Here is a 20,608-nt window from a genome sequence, read left to right on the forward strand (position 1 = left end):
GAACGAGACGAAAAAAGTTGAAAAAGATTTTGAACAGAACGAGACTTTTTTCGATATTTTTACAGTGGTTGCGGAACTGTATGTCAACTCCTTTTGAAGACAGACACGAAAAAAGCTATTGAAATTGGAAGGCTACGACTTTATGAAGCAGTTATTATATTATATAATATATGATATTATAGCTTTTTAAAGTAGTATAAAGGGAACGAACATTTCGAAGAAATAATAAAATAGCATGATTAATTATTTTTGTTTATATGAGGTATACGTAAAAAATAATATATAATACAGATCTGTGGAACACAGTCTTCTAGGTCATTAAAACATTAAATGTATCTTTAGTATAATAAAAAATAGAATATGGCCAAAATTTAAAAACTTTTGCCTTCGCACTGTATTAGACATGCGAGCATCTAACAGTCTAGCTGAAAACGGTCTACGTATTGAATAAAGTTCAGTTTTCAAAACGTTCTCAAACTTTCCCGCTAAGCCTCTCCCAGGATAGAAGTTAGGCACCGACTGAAAATCCCCCGCAAAACTTTGGGAAATCTCCTGGCTTTTTATTTTTTAAAATCGCTCTGAAAACTTAACTCGATAGGATTTGGCTGACTTTAGCGCTCCACTATTAAGACAAACTGTTTCATCTCATATTAAAATTCTTTCGGAATTTTGCCTCGGGTGCGTTCGGAAAACCGAAGATTAAACAAAAGATTTATTTAAGAAAATACTTTCTCAAACTTATAAAGCTGCATATAAATTAATAACTATTTCAGTGTCCCAGTAAATATTGTAAAAATTTCTTCACCTGTGAAATTCGATGTAAGCGTAAGTATAAAAAATATATCCGTAAAGATGTTAAAATCTCTGTAAAAGAATAACATTTACTTTGGACGCCACTTAAGAATATAAAACTCGTCGCTGTATCGTTACACGGCGGACGTAAGCGCAGATATCAACAACAGACGTTCATTGTCATGGCATTTCAATAAGCGGATTATTCAGTAATTTGCATCGGGACGGACGACTCTATTTCCATGTCAAAACCTCTAAACTTTGCGAACTGTTTACAAGTACATAGCGACAGCATCTGTTTTGAGTTTTCGTATCGCCCGTATAAATTATAGAGCGAGATTCGTGCTCTGAGATTGTTTTTGTTTGCGTTTTTTACGAACTTTTATTTACCTGTTTAGTATGTGTGGGTCAAATCTTACATTTTAATTTAAAACCAATTTCACAGCGATGTGGTTGAAGCTTTATATGTACATGACTTAACCACTAACACTAATAAATCAGGTGCTATTTTTTGTACAATCCATATTTCCATATTATTTTATTATTATAAATGCGAAAACTCTGTCTGTCTGTCTGTCTCGCTTTCACGCGAAAACTAGATCGACTTAAATGAAATTTGGTACATAAATAGTCTAGAGCCTGAGAAAGGACATAGGCTACTTTTTATTTGGAAAAAAGTGCTGTAAAAGGTTGAAAGGGGGGATGAAAGGTTGTAAGTTGTTGAAAGTATTGTCATTTTTAGAACTAGAAGCATAAAACTTATATTTTAGTCTGTACACTTATAAACTAACATATCATGACACCCACTAAGGAGCGAATTTTGGAAATTCTACCCCCAAAGAGGTGAAATAAGGGTTGAACGTTTGTATGGAAGTGCGTATTTTTTAAAATTAGAAACGTGAAACTTTATTTTTGGGAAACTGATTAAAAAGGAGTAGATTTGCATTGTAGCGTTTTTGGATATTTTATGCCTAAGGAGAGAAATTGGGTAGACATTTCGTTTACAGCATAGTCTGGAAGTCCTTCATTTTGAAGTTAGAAGCCCGAAATTTTATTTTTGGGCTACCGATTAAAAATGAGTTGATTCGCATTTAAGCGTTTCTGAATATTCTACCCTAAGGGCCGAAATACACACCAATGTGGTATACAAAGAAGTCTTACATTAACGTAATATTTTAAGTTAATTTGTAAATAAATTCGTATTCTACGCGAGCAAAGCCGCGGGTAACAGTAGTTATATTTATAAGAGTTTTAATTAAAAAATTTACCTAAATATCGTTCTCCTTAATAAGGAACAAATCAACTGAGCAGAAGGCTGGTGCAAACCGTATAACTTTGAATAGATCACTCTTTGTCTAAATATGCTTGGACCAATAAACATTGAAATAATTAGAAATATTAACCTCAATATACATTGGATTTTTTTATAAAGATTACGCGAGTTTCTTTGCGTTTTCCCTTTGCTAGGGCTATTTTTAGAAACGATATTAGAGTTGAAAAATTTTGACAATTCAAAAAAGCTTTATTGTTTTAGCTTTAAGTTTTCTTTAATAAAAACACATTTGATTGATTTGATTTGATATACTGACTTCCTTATCCTTTAAACTGTACCACAAAATATTAATTGTTGCTGCTATGCGGTAGAAGATATGATGAGTGGGTGGTCCCTATCCAGACAGGCTTGATAGAGTCATACAACCAAGCAAAAAACAAGTTAAATAAAGTGTCTTATATTATTGTAAACGTATTTCTAAACAATTTAATTTTCAACAAAACTATCACCAATAGCCTAAATCTAAACGCAAAATACATAACCAATACAGAGTATGTTATCGATAGCGCCCAGTTTCAAATTCTGAATCACACATAAGCAATTTTAGGGGCTAGTCTGTGACGTCAAAGTTCGAAATAGCTTGGACTTTATATAGACATTCTCGAAGTAATTCCATCAAGGATCAAACGGACAGTAGTTAAGGTTTGTATAGCATCGAACAAAAGCTATTAACAGACTGAATCAGGAGTTATGAAGTGGCTATTCGTGCTGTTATAGAGGATTTCCTTGTATCTACTTGGAGATGATTGCTTACAAAATACCAATCACCTAACTTATATAATAAATGCTAAAGTTTGAATTATTCTAATTCGGATTTAGAAGGAAATTGTTCCATATACAAATTCGATTTGACATTTCTCATCACTAATAACCGGCGAGATATAATATGTAAAATCTAATAAAACCTCTTTAAAAAGAAATTGTAATAAATATAATTCAACTCAATACAGACATTAACTACATTTCACAGATCCAATAAGTCCCATCTTTGGGCTTTTAACATATAATTAAAATTCATTGAAATTCATTTGAAAAGTAAAGTTGAAAGTTTGGTGCGTACTTGCAACTCGATTATAATGTTACTGCGATAAAAAAAAGTTGAATATTTTTTTCTAATTTAAATTAAACTCATAAATTAAAAGTAAGTAATGCAACAGCCTGTAAAAGTCCTACTGCTTGGCTAAGGCCTCCTCTCCCTTTGAGGAGAAGGCTCGGAGCTTAGACGATGGAACCACGTCACTCCAATACGGACTTGTGGATACAACCCATAAAATAGAAAAACTAAAACTATTGGAATTTTAAGTTATGTAGTATACATATATATCTATAGTAACAGCCTGTAAATTTCCCACTGTTGGGCATAGGCCTACGCTCCCTTTTGAGAAAAAGTTTTGAAACTTATTCCAAGCATAGAAATTAGACACATGCAACCTACATGTGTCTAATTTCTATGCTCGTGGTTGTTTCCTTCACCGCCAATTACAAACAAATCAAGCACATAACAATCCTGTGGTGCTTACCTGAGTTTGAACGCAAGCATCGGTTAAGATGAACGCGTTCTAACCACTGGGCCGCCTCAGATTCTGACATCCTAAGTATGTCATTTCGATAAAATCAACATATTTATACTACTAACAATCAATACAATTTTAATTATAAATTACTTCAAATTTAATACATGAGATACAATTTATTTACGTTTTCATAATCAAATTTCTTCTGAGTGCCCAAATGAGTAAGCGCTCATAGCAAAAGTTTGACGATAAAATTAGATCAAAGTACTGTAAGATCATTCAAAGTTATACCAGAATTTATGTTTTATGAGGAAAAACTGCTAACCTTACCGTCAGCATACTTAATGTGATAGACCGTACTTATGTTAAGTTTATATGGCTATTATTAAGAATTTATTATACACACAATTAGATATAACGCTTCTATAATTAAGAATGTTTTAGTACCAACAAGCTAAGACTAATAAATATTAATTTTTATCTTAATTACCCCTAACGCCAATAACTGCTAACAAAACGCCATATTCTTGCGATAAAGTTATATAAAATCGATAATTAATTAAAACATAAATGATGAAACTTCAAAACATGCAAGTTACGTGATTCAATAGCGAAAACGTTTCAATAGTTTCCAATAATGCAGGGCAACTATGTGAGAAAATTATAACATGGCAATACTATACAGTGTAGCTGGCATCACGATACGCGATATTGCATACTTCAAGCAAGGATATGAACAAATTGAGCTCCATTTACGTAAAGAATCTACCAGTGTTGTATGTCAAACAGGTAAAAATTGAGTCGGATTCCCTTCGCGAAATTATTTCAGACTATTCCGACTTTATTATATGTTGTTTTATTTAAATTCGTGTAATGTTATTTGATACACAAATATATATACATTGTTTCCTCGTGCACCAAAACCAAAAAAAAAGCTACGAGTTTTAAACATTTGTTTATTGTTCCATTTTCAAAATATGACTCTTTTGTTTACTTATTATTTTGCAAAATTCATAATAATACTTTATAATACTAATGCACAAAGACATTCATTTTCAGCCAACTTTTGACCAATACCGATAAATGGTTATTTTCACTGAAAAATAACATCACAGCAATCTCATCAAGTACTGCCAACTGGAGAGCCAACTGCTAGTAGTATGTGCGCAAACAGAGAAGAACTTCTCCTTCATCTTAAAATCTCCGTTTGGGGGTAACATTTTCAATTTTTTACTTACCATATAACAATTTAAATTCTCATCAAATGACCATTACATTTTTATCATAAAACGAGGGTTATAATAATTTAAAAATTATTAAAATATTTCTTACCAATCATAGTTCATCGAAAATTGGGATTTTTTTTATTTAAAAATATTCGATATTGCTGGCATAGTTTCAGACTTTCAATTATTAAAAATTCCTTTTAAAAGAATGTATTATAAAGCTTTTCAGCATTTGACGTAATATATTTTTTTCTATATCTAGCATCACTACATCAAGGAATCAAGAACATTTTATTACGCAATTTCGAAATAGTTTTAAAAGAATAGACAAGAGTTACTACATAAAACTTGTCCGATAGTTTATTTGAAGTCCATTACAAAAATTACACGAAACCAATTTTTTGATTCCAATAAATTAAAACGTCAAAAATTGAGAAAAACAACACTATTCGTGAAATTTAAATTATATATCATACTTATTAGCTTTAGATACTAGATTTATTTAATTTATGCTATTATTTTATAATTAATAATACATTATAATACATCCGTACAAAAAGTCAATCAATAAGGAATCGGCCACGTATTACCGCTCAGCGAAGTAAACCATCCATCACATGAACTAACTTGTCAGATTGGAGGGTGATCACTCAATCCCCCCATTACACGAAGACTATCCGTCAATCCGTATACATTTAGCGTTGTTTCAGACGGTACGATATGGTGACACGATTTTCCAAAACATTGTGAATAATTTCGATCCGCTATATGCTGACCGGTAAGATAACCACGTGATCTGAGTTGTTAGAAAACGTGAATAGTTTGTATTAATTATTAATCTAATTCTCGGCGGTTAGGTAAACAACTTGCATGGGTCGATGAAAAAAACCTGCATTAGAGTAAATGGGTGGAATGAACTTCAAAAGCTTTTTGTCAAAAGAAAATAATTTAGACACGATTTTTGTACTGATATCATTAAGAGCTTACAGACATCATTTTCTATACTTAAATGTGTGGAGCGGTAACAAATTCATAATAGGTAATTACACAATAAAAAAAAAATAATGCGTAATTTATGTTCAATGCACATGCAAATCGTACTATGTATTTATCTTTACATATTTAAAAGCAATTATGGCGTTCAGAGCAGAACAATAAAAAAAAAAACAAATGATTATTTCAAACGCATAGAACAGGCAATACATCACGCTCTAACAATGGACACGTCGCTCGCGGAATCGAGTCGAGATGAAGATAGATCGTGGACGCTCGCGTGGTCACCCATCCGCGCTGGTTAAGTATACGATCCAGTGATAAATGCTCTTGCTTTTTATTTTTTATAAATATCCATATAAATTATTTCAATCCCATCTCTACATAGGATAAAACAAAATCAATTCCCAAAGTCAAAGTCAATTTGAGGAAAACATTTGAAATCCGCGCTGCTCCAGTGTAACCCACATTTGTTGATACACGTGGCAGAATTTCATTGAAATTAGTCACACGCCGGCTGTTTGATGATTTCTTTCCCCATCAATCACGAGATGAATTATAAACACAAATTAATTATAAGCATATAAGCACACGAAGTTCAGTGGTGCTTCCCTGGGTATTAATCCGCAATTGGTTAAGATGCACGCGTTCTAACCACTGAGTCATATCGGCTCTTACCTATAAATAAACACATGCAATGATTGTGTTACATACTATGTATGTTATCTTTTAATACTAATATAATATCTTTTGGTTATTATAATAATAAATAAACTGCAAAGACATCGTTTTGAAATATAAATATAAATAATTTTAAAAATAATTAAACCCTAAAAATATTCAACAAACATATTTATGATAAATTATATGAATATAACACTTATTGTATTACAAGATTTTATTTATTTATTTATTCTTTATTGCACACCAATACTTAAAACTAAATTTTAAATTTGAATTAAATAAGTTGAATGAGTTGCAAGTTGAGGTGGTTTTATTTAACTCCACTAAAATTTGTATCGTATTGAACTATGAATCATTTTTCTTCGGGATTCAAATTATACAAGTTCGTACGTAAATACAATAGCCATTCTGTAGATTTCTGAAAGACTTGTAACACTAGATCGCTGTCAAAATATTTTTAATTTTCATGTAAAATCTTAAAAATGTTGCCGCACCTAAAAATAAGTAACATTTATAATAAATAATATTAAATGTTTCTTACTGTTTGAATATTTTTAACATATCTTTTAATTGACAGTATATTTGCCAACACTTTTGCAGTCCATTTTGTTCAACCTAATTCGAACATGTGTTCATGTTTACGTCGTTTTTTATTTAACATTTTACTGTATTTTTTTCTAGATGAGAAAAAAATATAATGTAAATGATTTAATACGTTTTTCCCATCATGGTGGTAGGGCTTCGTGAAAGCCCGTCTGGGTAGGTACCACCCACTCATCAGGTATTATTTCCGCCAGAAAACAATACTTAGCATTGTTGTGTTCCGGGTTGAAGGTTAGTTGGTCAGTGTAACTACAGGCACAAGAGACATAACATCTTAGTTTCCAAAGTTGATGGCGTATTGGCGATTTAAAGAATGGTTAATATTTCTTACATTTCCAATATTTATGGGCGGTGGTGAACACTTAAAATCAGTTGGTCAATTTACCGAACCGCCTACTTATTACATAAAAATATTTTTTTATAATTTTATTGATTCAACATTGATTCAACAATTTGTCGAGATTCAATGTTTGTCAACTAAAATCGAACCGTATAAATCGCCTTTCAAATCATAATTCCAAAAACAAGTTCAATATCAATTTACTAATACCGAAATAAATAATGTTACGTAAATTGGAATCAACAATTTTATAATTTGTTTATATTTAGTATTACAATATTGTGGATTCAGCTGTCATAACAACGATGGCATTACGTAGTGCAAACAAATCGACTCTAGGAGACTGTTTCGAATAAAAAAATACCTGTTCAGACTTTAATGATGACTGCTATGAATATCGTTAAGAAGTCATATAAAAAGGGAATAAATTTAAACGAAAACGATGTTACAGTATAACAGAATGTAAGGAGTATGCAAAAAATCCTTTATTGAAACTAGCCCGGCTGTTATCCATTATGTATTAGGCTCTTGGGACCAAGTGTCCATTGTTACAGATTTTATTTTTATCGTTTTAGTGAAATGGTATTATTAATATGAAAAAAACATTTCCGTTTTCTGGAAGACTTGTCTCGATTAACTTTAAGTAAGTCTCTGATTAACTTTACGGATTGACTTTGCGAAGGCGGAAACTTGGTGTTACAAGTTGTTACTTTATATTTTATTAACTCAATGTCCTCTAAAACTATATAATCAAAAACAAAAGCGTACATTATGTTATATGTATTTCAGAGAAAGATCTCTATTACACGTCTACACCGATAATGGACACCAAATCCGGACACAAATTTGACATAAATTTTTTGCCTTTATTTAATTTAATTTCTATATTTTGACATTAGACCAGCAGTCAGTTGACTCTCCGGTTATCGTCAACAGATGCCATTTGATTATAAATCGAAATTTCGATTAAAATAAAAAAATATAAAACAACCAAATTTTTTTTATTGTATAATCTATATTTCTTATTAAATATGTCATCGGAATAAACATTGAGGTTACTATTTAGGGCTGTCAGCAAAAAATACAATAGTTATGGCAATTAACTAGATACATACGATTTACTCTAAATTTTACTGTAACGTCGACATTGTGTCGAGCCAGTCTAATTACAAACTAATTCACCGCGGTTGAAAGCGCATTGTCAATAATTATGATATGTCTATTCTCTCTAGCAAAGCTAATTGTAATAGACGACAGCGAATCCAATTCTCGTGTGCATTCCATCCATAAATGTTCTTGAAAAACCAAAGTAAGCATTTCACCAATGGACGTGCCATTGGTGATTCTAGCTATTCCACCGCCGAAAAGAAATATGATCTATTGTTTTGTTATCTTTTGATTTGGGAATGACTCAGTGTAATTACAGGGATAAGCTAACGATGTTCGAAGAAGTTAAATATTTTCTACAGCGCTATTGTCTATGGGAAAAAGTATCCACTTACCATCTCGTGGCCCATTCCGTAGGCTGCCTTCGTAATGAATATTTAGAAATATACTTTATTTGTAAAAAAAGGCTTGTCTTTTGTCTTTAACAAAAAATATATAGATTTCGTGTCGTGTCGAATTTTGGGCCCGCGCGGCAATAATGTGAGCATATCTCCAATATTCAGTTTTTGCCCGTCTACCTCGTCCCAGGAGGGCCACTGTCTATGACACATGCGTGGGACTGAATCTCAAATGGGCCCCTTGAATACATTTGCTCATCTGATATGAGATGTTACCTTTTTGTCACCATATTGCGACACGATACTTTATTTTTTAAAATATAATTGTTTCCTTGTTTTTGTCATTTCAATACATTATTATTCTTATAACAATTCTTTACCATGTTATGATTTTAATTTTAAGAAAATTTATAGCAGTAGCGTAATCTCTAGTGATTTTCCCTGTTTTTAAGTAACAATAAAACTAATAATTATTATTAGAACCTACTTTTTTTATTAAATAACAAATGCATAAAATCAATTAAACAATAACATAAAATACTTACTTTAAATCCAAACAAATTTATAAATTACATTGTATTTTGTTCTTATGTGGTCACTTATATTTACTTTTATAAGCAAATGTCACATAACTATAGTAATCATTACTATATAAAAATTTTCTGTCTGTAAAATTGTTTTACAGAAAAGATTACTAAGTTTTAAATACACACAAACGATGTAGAATTACGTAGAAGTTCTTCAAAGGTGAGCACCCAACTGAAATCTCATTATTAGGGAATGAGTTCAGTAGTACAGTGTTCCGAGGCAGCGCAAATCTGATCTGAAATGCAAACCGCGAGCCAAAGAATCTCATTAGCGAGAACTCCCCTCCACACTGAAAGTATTATTCTAGAAGGGATGTAAAAATAGAAAATTTTTATTTGATTATTTTCTTGGTCGCAAATTTGGTCTTCGGGTATGGTTTATACTTACATTAATATTTGTTTTAAGCGTTTGTCTAAATTGGTTGTTAAGGACGTGCTTTGGAGAATACGTCACACGTTAAAATGTCTTGCATAGTTGTTATGAGTTCGCAATTCAAAAATAGTGTTTATTGCACTCAGATTGATTGTTGAATAGAAATGTTTGAAAATCGAAGTCCAAACGACGAAAGCAAAAATCATCTTTTAAGATATATTATGAGCTAGCTGAGTGCGCGGTAACCAAGCGAAATTCATAAAATTTTACCTTTATCACACTAAACGTCAACTGACATTTTATCGCATGAGGATTAATTAAAAATAGTAGACTATGTTCGTCTCCGGGACTTAAACTATTTCCATATCAAATTTCATCTATATCGGTTCAGCGTGGAGATATAATAAATAGAGTTACTTTCGCATTTAAAATAAATGAATATAGATTGCATTTTATTATTAATTCGAAACCAGGGGGTAATATTTTATTGATTTTAATATTTTATTACAGATTGTTTTATAAAGATGTATTTTACTCGTTATCTTAATCAATTGAGGACCGATTTTCTTTACCCTCGATGGGGGCTCGTTTTAATTGAAAGGAAACATTCCAACCAAAACCAAGACATGATAAAGATGTGTCGATATTATGTTTTCCTGTCTAATTACTCAAATCAGTCACTCTAAGGAGTCGGTCTTAGAGTGACTGATTAAACAGTGGACAACAATTACTTTATATACATACTTATTTATATACTACTTACTACATACTGATTATAAAAGCATTGCTATGTAAGCCATATGACTCGTACTCGTACATGGACTTAGCGTTAATTGATTTTTAGAGAGGATATATATACATTTAATTGTATTTTACCGACATAATCTGGAATTAAAATGGTGGAAAAGAGTAACTATTCAGTTTCTTGCCGGTTCTTCTCGTTAGAATCTACTTTCCAAGCCGGTTGTAGCTTTACATTGAAATCAACACTGTAACATGACGATTCAAAGGTTTATGACTCTAAGAATATTTTGATTTGATTGAATGCCGAAAAACTTTTGAACTAAACAAAAAGATAAACTTCTAAATTTTTAATTGACAATTGTATTAAATAAAAAATAAATTGTCAAAATCATATTTTTTTTTTACATAAATCATTTATAAACGACCCCGTCCAGAATAACACCACCACAATGAAGACATCGCGTCTTTGCATTCGCACGCGCCCGTTCATTGGAAAATCACCGTCGTCCACTGAATACTGAACAGTAAAGTATTAAATCCGAGACAAATCCATTTTGCAGTATAAATACAACAAAAGATATAAGAATCGCAGACAACTCATTTCATAGACAATTATAGCTTGTAACCCAGTTACATTAAATATTCTTAATATAAATATAAAACTTAGACAAATCTTTAGTTAATATACATCAGTAATTTTGGCAATTTTTTTTAATAGATTGTAATTGTTGAATGAGTAAAGATAAAAAATTACGCAGCCATAGCAAAACAAATTGATACTACAATGTTGTATAATTTCTGTTTAAACTTTTAACCATAGTTACTGCCGCAATATTGTTTAATAGATAAAATGTTCGGAAATGTATTAAATTAACAACTAAAATGAAATGCTTTACACTGTCAATCTCCTAAATATTCTAATTATGGTCTTGTTATTCATAATAAATATTATATTAACATTATAATTTTAAGTAATATGGTCGAATTTGACCATGGCGGGGAGTTCCCCGCCTAAATGCAGTCTCGTAAAGTGGGCTAACTAGCCCACATCATTTAGCAAACAAATGTGTGCATCAACAGAAGTGTATTGCTATTCTCACACTCTCATAATCTGATGGGATGGCAAATCCGACTCAATCGGATAAAGTTAAATCAAGAACAATGGCCTACGTGCTTTTCGAAGCACGCGATATATAGTGCTAAGTTTCAAACTGCGAAAGAAAAAAAATATGATAAGACAATATTTGTTTATCGTTCCCAAACTCGGTTCGAACCCAGTACCTCATATTTAAAACCTTATAAGGTTACTAGACTAATGAGGCAGTTAAACTTCATACATATGTATATAGGTGAAGTAAGTTTGCTTTTCAACAACTCATCGCGAAAGCGTCGAGTGCGCTTTACTGACCCTTCATGGCTCTCGGCTATTTCACTGACGTCAAATCCTCTTAATAGTTTCATCGTAAAGTATTTTTACATTTGTCTACCGTTTTAAAATTATAGAACAATTTCCATATAGTATTAATTACATTATATTGAAACAAAAAATTTAGTTCTTAATTGAGAAGAGAAAATCACTACGCGATATCGATATGTAACAGCCTGTTAATATGCTGACATACCCCACTGTTGGCCGACGGCCTCATCCTCTCGTGATGATAAGGTGGGGGGGAACTAAGTTTACCACGGCGAATACATATGTTGAAGTATATCATCCTACACAGAGTTTCTACTGATTTTTTTCTTAACCGCAAAAAATAATGGATTTATTTTAAAATTAAAATTAAGCATACGAACACTCAGTAGTGGTTGGCTGAGTTTGAAAACGCAATCTCGAGTTAAGATTCAAGTGTCATTCCGACTGGGCCATGTCAGCTGTAGGAACTTAATTAAATTATAATAAAACCTAAGCAATAAATAATTAGTAGATAGTTGATATTTGAGTATACTAACAAACATCTGTAAAAATATTATAAATGTGAAAGTAACTTTGTCCCTTACGCTTTCACGACCAAACCACAACATCAAATTTGATGATGTACGAATCAACTTTGACCCCCAAAGAGGATGTCTACTTTTTTGTACCATCTTTATCTGACGTTAACCTGACGACCGACCTCTTAAACACGACCGACGCCGCGTGACAACTAGTCTTATATATAGCAAATAAAAACAGCCAGCCTGAAGACAAAAATTAAAGGGAGTCAAGGCAATCTAACTTCACGGGCAGAACTAGCAACTAATTTACCTACGCAAACGTACTTGCTGTTGGCAAAGTGGATTACTTTTTCCAGACTATTCCATTTTAAACTAGAAAAATTTACCTCAGCTGCCATCTTCAGTTTATAAGTTCATTTGATTTATTTCCCTCTGTTAATATTAAGTTGGTGGCGGATCTATTGATAATATTTTAAAAAATATCAGAAATTACGACATATTAAATAATAATTTATACAAGTGCTCTTACTACAGAGCAAATCTCGATTAATTAATAAAAGATGGAAAAGTAAATGGTAGCAGCCTGTATATGTTACTTTACTTTTTGTTTAACTGTTGGGGTAAGACCTCCTCGCCATTTGAATCCAATCCGGATTGGTGGAATAAACACATGACACATTTTTATCCAACACATGCAGATTTCCTGCTATTGTATTTACATAAGTTATGTATTGGTAAAGGAAATACGCTATTATACATATATATATATATATATATGTTTTTATATGAACCATTTATCTGTCAATATAATTAATCTCTCTAACGGATATAAAGGTTTAAACATCCTGTGCACATATTGATTTCCGTCTGTCTCTCTGGATCTGTATGAAGTTACTGATACAGATTTTCCACCATATAAAGGTCATATTAAACGCTATTAAATGCATTTTTAATCGATATTAAATCAAATAGATATACAATTTCAAAATGGAATTGAAAATGAATGAAACGCATGTTCCACAATTAATTAATACTAGTACGAATATTTTAATTAGTTAAAGTCTCAAAAACACAGTTTACGTTGAAAACAAAAAAATATAAAAATGTATCAAGATGTATCGTTAATTTCACTATGAATAATAAACCAGTATCTGGTCTAACCCAGAGGTATCTAAGAGTCTCGGAAACTAATTTTCCAACTGAACTTTCTGGAAACTGTATTCGAAGGTAAACAGCCGGTGCCATTAAACATTTTCACAAGACGTCTCGCCTCTACATAGTTTGATACTTTTGCTTTGACGGGAAATATTAAAAGTACATTTTAATTTGAAACCAACGTTTTTTCTTTGAGACGAAAAATTACTGAAGAACTTTTTTTATTTACTATGTTTTAGATATTACCTTCTTATTTAATGAGTTTTTTATTTATATTTACTAACTCATTTAATTATTAGGTAATCACTTAAATAAATATATTTTTTGTATAATAGGCGAACATAAAAATGGGCTACCTGATGTTACCTATGGTCACTACCGCTCATTGCTTCGGTAAGTACCTGCACGGAATAGCGCGGCGGGAGGTGTCACCCTCCTGCCACGAGTGTGGTGCGCCAGTCGACACGGCGCCCCACACCTTGAGTGAGTGTGCTGCGTGGGGGGCCCAGAGGCACACCCTGTCGGCGACTATGGGCGGAGACCTCTCGCTGCCGAGCATCGTTAACGAAATGCTCGGTAGCGAGACGTGCTGGTTGGAGATGCGCTCCTTCTGCGAAAACGTGATGTCGCAGAAGGAAGCCGCGGAGCGGGAGCGGGAAGAGGATGCCGCTGCAGACCCGCTCCGCCGAAGACGACCGGGGAGGAGGAAGAAGCGCCACGCGCACCTTCTCCTCCCGCCTCAATAGGCGTCGCAAGGACTAGGGGGGGGTCTCAGTACCCCGAGAACCCCCTCTAGGTGTTGGAGGCCCGCATAGGCGGGCCGACCGTCAGGGCGTCACGGTAGCATGCGCAAGCGACCCCGTGGCGCCCGCCGAAAGACGGAGAGGGTACCGCTGGTGTTTTAGTGGGTAAACCCGGCGTACATGGGCGCACTCGGTGTCCAGGGCTCCGGGGAGTCCCACACACCCCCCCACTTTACATCACGTGGGGGAAGCGCGTAACGCGTTTTTCCAGCGAGAAAAAAAAAAAAATGTTCACTACCGCTCATAGACATTGGCGTTGCTGGAAATATTAATCATTGCATATTCGCCAATGCGCCACCAATCTTGCATGTTATATTCCCTGTGCTCTGGCTCACTCACCCTTCAAACCGAAACACAATGCTATTAAGTATTGCTATTTAGCGGTAGAATACCTGATGATACCTACCCAGTGGGCTTGCTTGGATAGTAAATATAGAATATAAGTCGATTTAGCATTGTAAAGTATTTTCATGTATTGCTATTATTATTTAAGTAATATAAAATGAACTCAATGTGTAAATTCAAAATAAGTTTTTTTTTTCTTGAATAGGATAGGGATAAAAGGTAAAGTGCCCATTTGTGTTGCCCTTAGGCTGCACTCATTAAATAAATAAAAAATGTTGATTGATCCTTTTTTATAATCATAGAAACATATATTTACATACAACATATGGCGCGGATTTTATGTTACTGCTTCCGTACTTAGTTAATTTATTACAAGAATCTTGGTATGATGAGTAAATACCTTTACTCATTTCATGATCATACCAAGATCATTAAATCATCTATTAAAGGTTATTGAGGTAGGAAGGAAATAATTGTACGCAATAAGGACCTCTGCTTATTTAGAAACAGTTAGTTTTTTGGTACGTTTTTCGGACAATATATACGAATTCGATTGATACTAAACATTCATTAATCTTCAACGATACAAGAAAAATAATAAATCATAATATTAGAGTATTATAAGCACTCTTGAATTAATACAATATCATTGGAACATTAATTTTACCCAGCGAGTTTAATTTTTATTAGTATTCCGATATAGTGTCTTAAGAATATTAAGAAGAAGAAAACTAAGATTTACATATAACAGTTGATAAAGGTATTAGGGATACGATGGCAAAAACTACTATTAAAGCATTCACACGATAAAGGCGTGGATGATTAGAAATTTAGATTGTCCCCGAAATCCGGCAAAAACTAGACTTATGGGACAAAGCACACTTAGCATAGTAATTAAGCGTTTCCTTCAGGAATGCTTTCAGTGCCATTACTGTATATAACGAAAAGAAATGATTTATTCAAACAATAATTTTGTATTCCAATCACAAATATATTATATATCTATACTAATATTATTAATGCAAAAGTAAAGTAGTAGTAGTCTGAATTTCTGTCTGTCTGTTTGTTACTCTTTCACTGAACCGAATTTGATGAAATTTGGTATGAATTAAGCTGGAACCCCAAGGAAGGAGGCTACTTTTTACGCCTAACATGTGACAACTAAACCTTAAGACATCTATTTTCATATAAAATATAACTTAAGATGCAAATAAAAAGCTTTTATAAAATGTATACGATATAATGATCAATATACTTTATTTATTAACAATATTTACAGGCTGTTTTATTAGAAAAATTCGTTCTTAATTTTATCCGAAAACATCAATATATACTTTTGCTTATAAAAAATGTTGCTTCATTATATTAAGATGACTTAGACCAAAAGAAATATTTGGATAAGGAGTGAAACTCCTTATTGAATCAGAAACGTTGTACAAAAATATACATTACAAAGTAAATTATATTAATAATAAAATAGACAAACCGATCAAATTGATTTCAAAAACCCAGTATCAAAAACATACACGGAGACAGTTTTGTTAATATTTAACAACAATAAATGGCAAACGGGGCTTTAAAGTTTAATTACAAAGGACCCAAAATGTCCACAGTGTCCGGCGAAAGCGTTGTTACGCCATACGTTAATCTGATCAAATAATTTAAACTTTTAATCCTTGTTTGTGGATTGAACGGGATTCTGATAACGGAAATTTGAGACTTGTTAAATATAACCGTTATGTTAACCGACAACGCTTTAGTTAAATTATATACAAGGTAATAATTATATTTCATGTTTGATATATATTATGTTATTACCATATGAAGAGAAATGGTTTCGTTGAATTATTACAACAGAAAAACATTGCATGTTAACATTAATATTTAACGACGAAAAAATTCGGTGGTTTGTGCAAGACCATGAGAAGGTACCAATTTCTCATTGCATATTCGACCGCCAAACATCAATAGTATTATTGTGTTCACATTCGAAGGGTGAGCTAGCAATGTAACTACAGGCACGAGAGACATAACCCCGATCCCAATGTTGGTGGCGCATTGACGATATTGGTCTATGTGCAGTGGTGACCACATACCAACTGGTGGTCCATCTGCTGGTCTGTTGTAACAAAATGTATATAAAGTTAACCTCTACCAGTTAATATTTAATAATAAATAATTAAATATTTTTATACTCTGTCTGTGCACGCATTGTGAATATGTATGTGTATATCTATCTTTATTTTTGTATAACAATTTAAAGCTTTTACTGTGTGTATTTATTTATCTGTGCCAAATAACTAAATAATATATTAATATAAATATTTTGATTACAGCAATAAATATTTAATTAAATCAAATTCACACCGAGATTCGTACATATTATTCCACCATGTTCTGAACTTTGAAATGACAACATTTTGAACGAGACGCGCCGGACTGTTCAATATTTCACATAAGGCACACGCGTTTAGTATGGGCGATTTGCTGATGATGTAGTAGTTTTTCCAACGGAAAAAGTCGTAATATTTCTCTTTATTCTCAATTATATCATGCATATATGCCGCTAGAGCCTTTGCGCTTGTGTTTAGTGCGTTTATATAAGATCCTGGAGGAAGATAACTGAAAATAATCACACTTTAATTAGAATTAAATGTGACTGTGTGGTTATTGTTTAAAACTCAACGGAGTTTACTAAAGAGCTGGTTCCTACTGAATTACAAGACTTTATCAACCTTCGATCTAGTGGTTTCAGCTAAATTTTATTAAGACTAGCTGAACCTGTGGTTTTACCAGCGTGAAATTTATAACACTTTACATATAGCACAAAAACCGTTAAACCCCAATTCACGCTCTTAAATAGAGTAAACTATGTTCTTTTCCAGGACTCAAACTATCTCCACACAAAATTTCATCAAAATCGGTTCAGTAGTATAAACATGAAGAGGTAACAGAAACAGTCCCAACTCTCGCATATATAAACAAGTATAAACGTATAGATATGAAATTTAATCAACACTCATGACAAAATAATATTGAAAAAACCAATTTAGATTTCTAATTCCTTTTTAATAATGAAAAGGGAAAAATAATAAAAATAAACTTGACTGTTTAAATGATACTTGATGATTGTTAATATAGTTTTAGGAACAAAAAAATTCAACCAATATTATAAACGCGAAAGTAACCCTATCTGTCTATCTGTTGCTCTTTCTCGGCCAAACCACTGAGCCTAATTTGATGAAATTAGTTACGAAGCAAGCTTAAACCCCAAAGAAGGAAATTGGCTGCTTTTTTATGCTTAGCGCTAGTCAATTAACCCCTAAACGCAAGCAAAGCCGCCGGTGACAACTAATCTATATTCTATACTAATATTATAAATGTGAAAGTAACTCTGTCTGTCTGTCCGTCTGTCTGTCCGTCTGTCTGTCCGTCTGTCTGTCACTCTTTCACTGCCAAACCAATGAACCAAATTTGACGAAATTTGGTATGAAGCAAACTTGAACTCCAAGGAAGGACATACTTTTTTTGCCTAACACGTAACAACCAACCCCTAAAACGCGAGCAAAGCCGCTGATGACAACTAATTTTCTATAAACTAATTCTCTATTTGGGATAATTGCCTTGTGTTCTATATTCACATGGCGTAGTAGCAACCAGCACTTTGTCGACATTGTAAACATGTACTTAAGTGTTCACTGACCTATCATATCTAGCTCCACCATACACGATCGGCACAGCATTGTTATTATAAGCATATAAAACAACATCCGTTATATAATCATAAGCAAGAGAATCTTCAAATGCAAGATAGAAGTAGTAATTCTTTCTCAGCCTCCAGAAACAAGGGTTCATTGTCTTCCGTTTACACTTTTTTAAACCACACGGACCAAAAATGTCGACGTCAAGATTATACTTAGCTAAATTCCTTTGAAGATCTTGTATCAAATTTTCTCTCTTGCTTCTACTCTCACATTTATCTAAAAAAATTACTGCCGCTTTACTTTTAGTGACGAATTGTGATTTTAAGGAAGCGTCTATTGGTTTCATGTTGTAATTCCATCGGAAATGGTAGCCGAGTTCTTCGTAGTCTGTATTGTAAACCGTGATGAAACGATATGATACTGTAGAATCAAATCTGCAAACACAATATTTACTACAATACTATATAAAGATTATTGATATTTATTGATACGTTATAGGTATTAGAAATAAATTGTATATATATCTAAGTTTGTATAATTCGTTGTTTTGATGTCACTACTAACTACAATAATATAAAAATAGAATTTCAATCAATATTCTTATAAGATTTCACACCCAAAATACATACACACACACACACACACATAGGCATATCTACACCGACATGCAAACTTTGCGACAAAACATTTTTTAAGGATATACTCGTATTTACATAATTTTATTGTAATTGTTAGCCATAAAGTAAAAACATATTGTACACATATTGTACAAAAGTAACATATTAAAATAGGACCAGTAATGTTATTCCATAATAGAGATGATTTTATAACCTAGCTAGGAGTATAATAATTTATCCATCTGATTGAAATTGAATTGTACAAACCTCTTTTGTAAAATATATATGGCCTTCATTAAATTTATAAGCCAGTATAGTTACAAGAAAAAAAAAAACATAACGTAAAATGATAACGTTCCCAAGGTAGAGAATACGCGATTTAAAAGACGATTAATGTATCTATAGGAAGTAGTAACCACTAACAATCAGCAATAAATAATACAAAGGAACTTACCTATATGTCCAAGTCCAATTAAAGAAATCATCATAAACTGGATTGCATACGGGAAAGTTATCTGAGGAATCATTCGCCACAAATATATATTTCTGAGTCGAACTTCGTAATACGGGCAAGTTATATGCATCTTTACTAACATCTTGTAAATTGAATAAAATCACATCGAAATATCTCAAATCGCCGAATAAACTTTTATTAGTAGTGAAATAACAGTTGATAAACGCACACTTTTGATCTATAAAATATTTTTGACCTTCGCCTTCTAAACCATATATTTTAGTCCAGAGTAAAATATTTCTCATATCAGGTACAAAACGATCGATTCTTATAAATTGCACCTTTTTATATGATTTCAGAATAGCTAAATATGTTACTATTATGAAGATTACAACGTGACTTTTGGCAAATTTTAATAATCGGACCATTGTAAATTACTTTTATATCGACTGTAGTTGACTGATTCAAGTTATCGTATACGAGCTGAAGACGCCGTTTTTTAATAAATATTTTGCTGTAAAGATTCTTGCGAACCAAACAATTGTTGTGTCGTTATGCTTGTTTGCTTCGTACTTCTCAAAAGCAGTTTCGTCATACAATTTCTTCATAATGCAACAAGTGTATACAATCCATTGAGATTTTATTTCAATCTTCAGATTTCATTCCCATTTCAGGGGATGCAGAGTCAAATTGCGTTCGGCTTTTTGAGGAGATCACACTGTTAAATTAAAAATATATATACTGCGTGTCTTAACCAATTCCCTCCATACTGCGCTAAATGTACAACTGCGGGCCGAAAGCCTCCTCTTTTTTAAGGAAATGGGTTGAATATTATTCCAGCACGTTCCTTCAGTGCTGTATATATTTATTATTTATATCTTTTAAATTTGATATATTC

At 32.5% G+C, this 20,608-nt stretch overlaps 1 protein-coding gene across 1 annotated transcript; it reads right to left on the minus strand.

The window, feature by feature from the left end:
- Nucleotides 1-14,169: 14,169 nt before the first annotated feature.
- On the minus strand, nucleotides 14,170-20,015 carry LOC113396558 (alpha-(1,3)-fucosyltransferase C-like). Its single transcript, XM_064218394.1, has 4 exons — nucleotides 19,711-20,015; nucleotides 18,639-19,073; nucleotides 17,315-17,557; nucleotides 14,170-14,335 (listed from the first exon to the last, which is right to left on the minus strand). Exons 1-4 carry the CDS (start codon nucleotides 20,013-20,015, stop codon nucleotides 14,170-14,172), a joined length of 1,149 nt encoding a protein of 382 aa, XP_064074464.1.
- Between the last annotated feature and the right edge of the window lie 593 nt (nucleotides 20,016-20,608).

The sequence above is a fragment of the Vanessa tameamea genome, chromosome 22 (assembly GCF_037043105.1).
Source record: "Vanessa tameamea isolate UH-Manoa-2023 chromosome 22, ilVanTame1 primary haplotype, whole genome shotgun sequence".
Lineage (NCBI taxonomy): Eukaryota > Metazoa > Arthropoda > Insecta > Lepidoptera > Nymphalidae > Vanessa > Vanessa tameamea.

What these genes read in the sequence shown, in the direction of transcription:
- LOC113396558 (XM_064218394.1), bottom strand. Translation starts at nt 20,015, where the DNA reads ATGAGAAATATTTTACTCTGGACTAAAATATATGGTTTAGAAGGCGAA. An exon ending in GGTGGAGCTAGATATGATAG is followed by an intron (nt 17,558 to 18,638) that starts GTCAGTGAACAC and finishes GATTATTTTCAG; the next exon opens with TTATCTTCCTCCAGGATCTT. An exon ending in AGAACATGGTGGAATAATAT is followed by an intron (nt 14,336 to 17,314) that starts GTACGAATCTCG and finishes GATGCTCGGCAG; the next exon opens with CGAGAGGTCTCCGCCCATAG.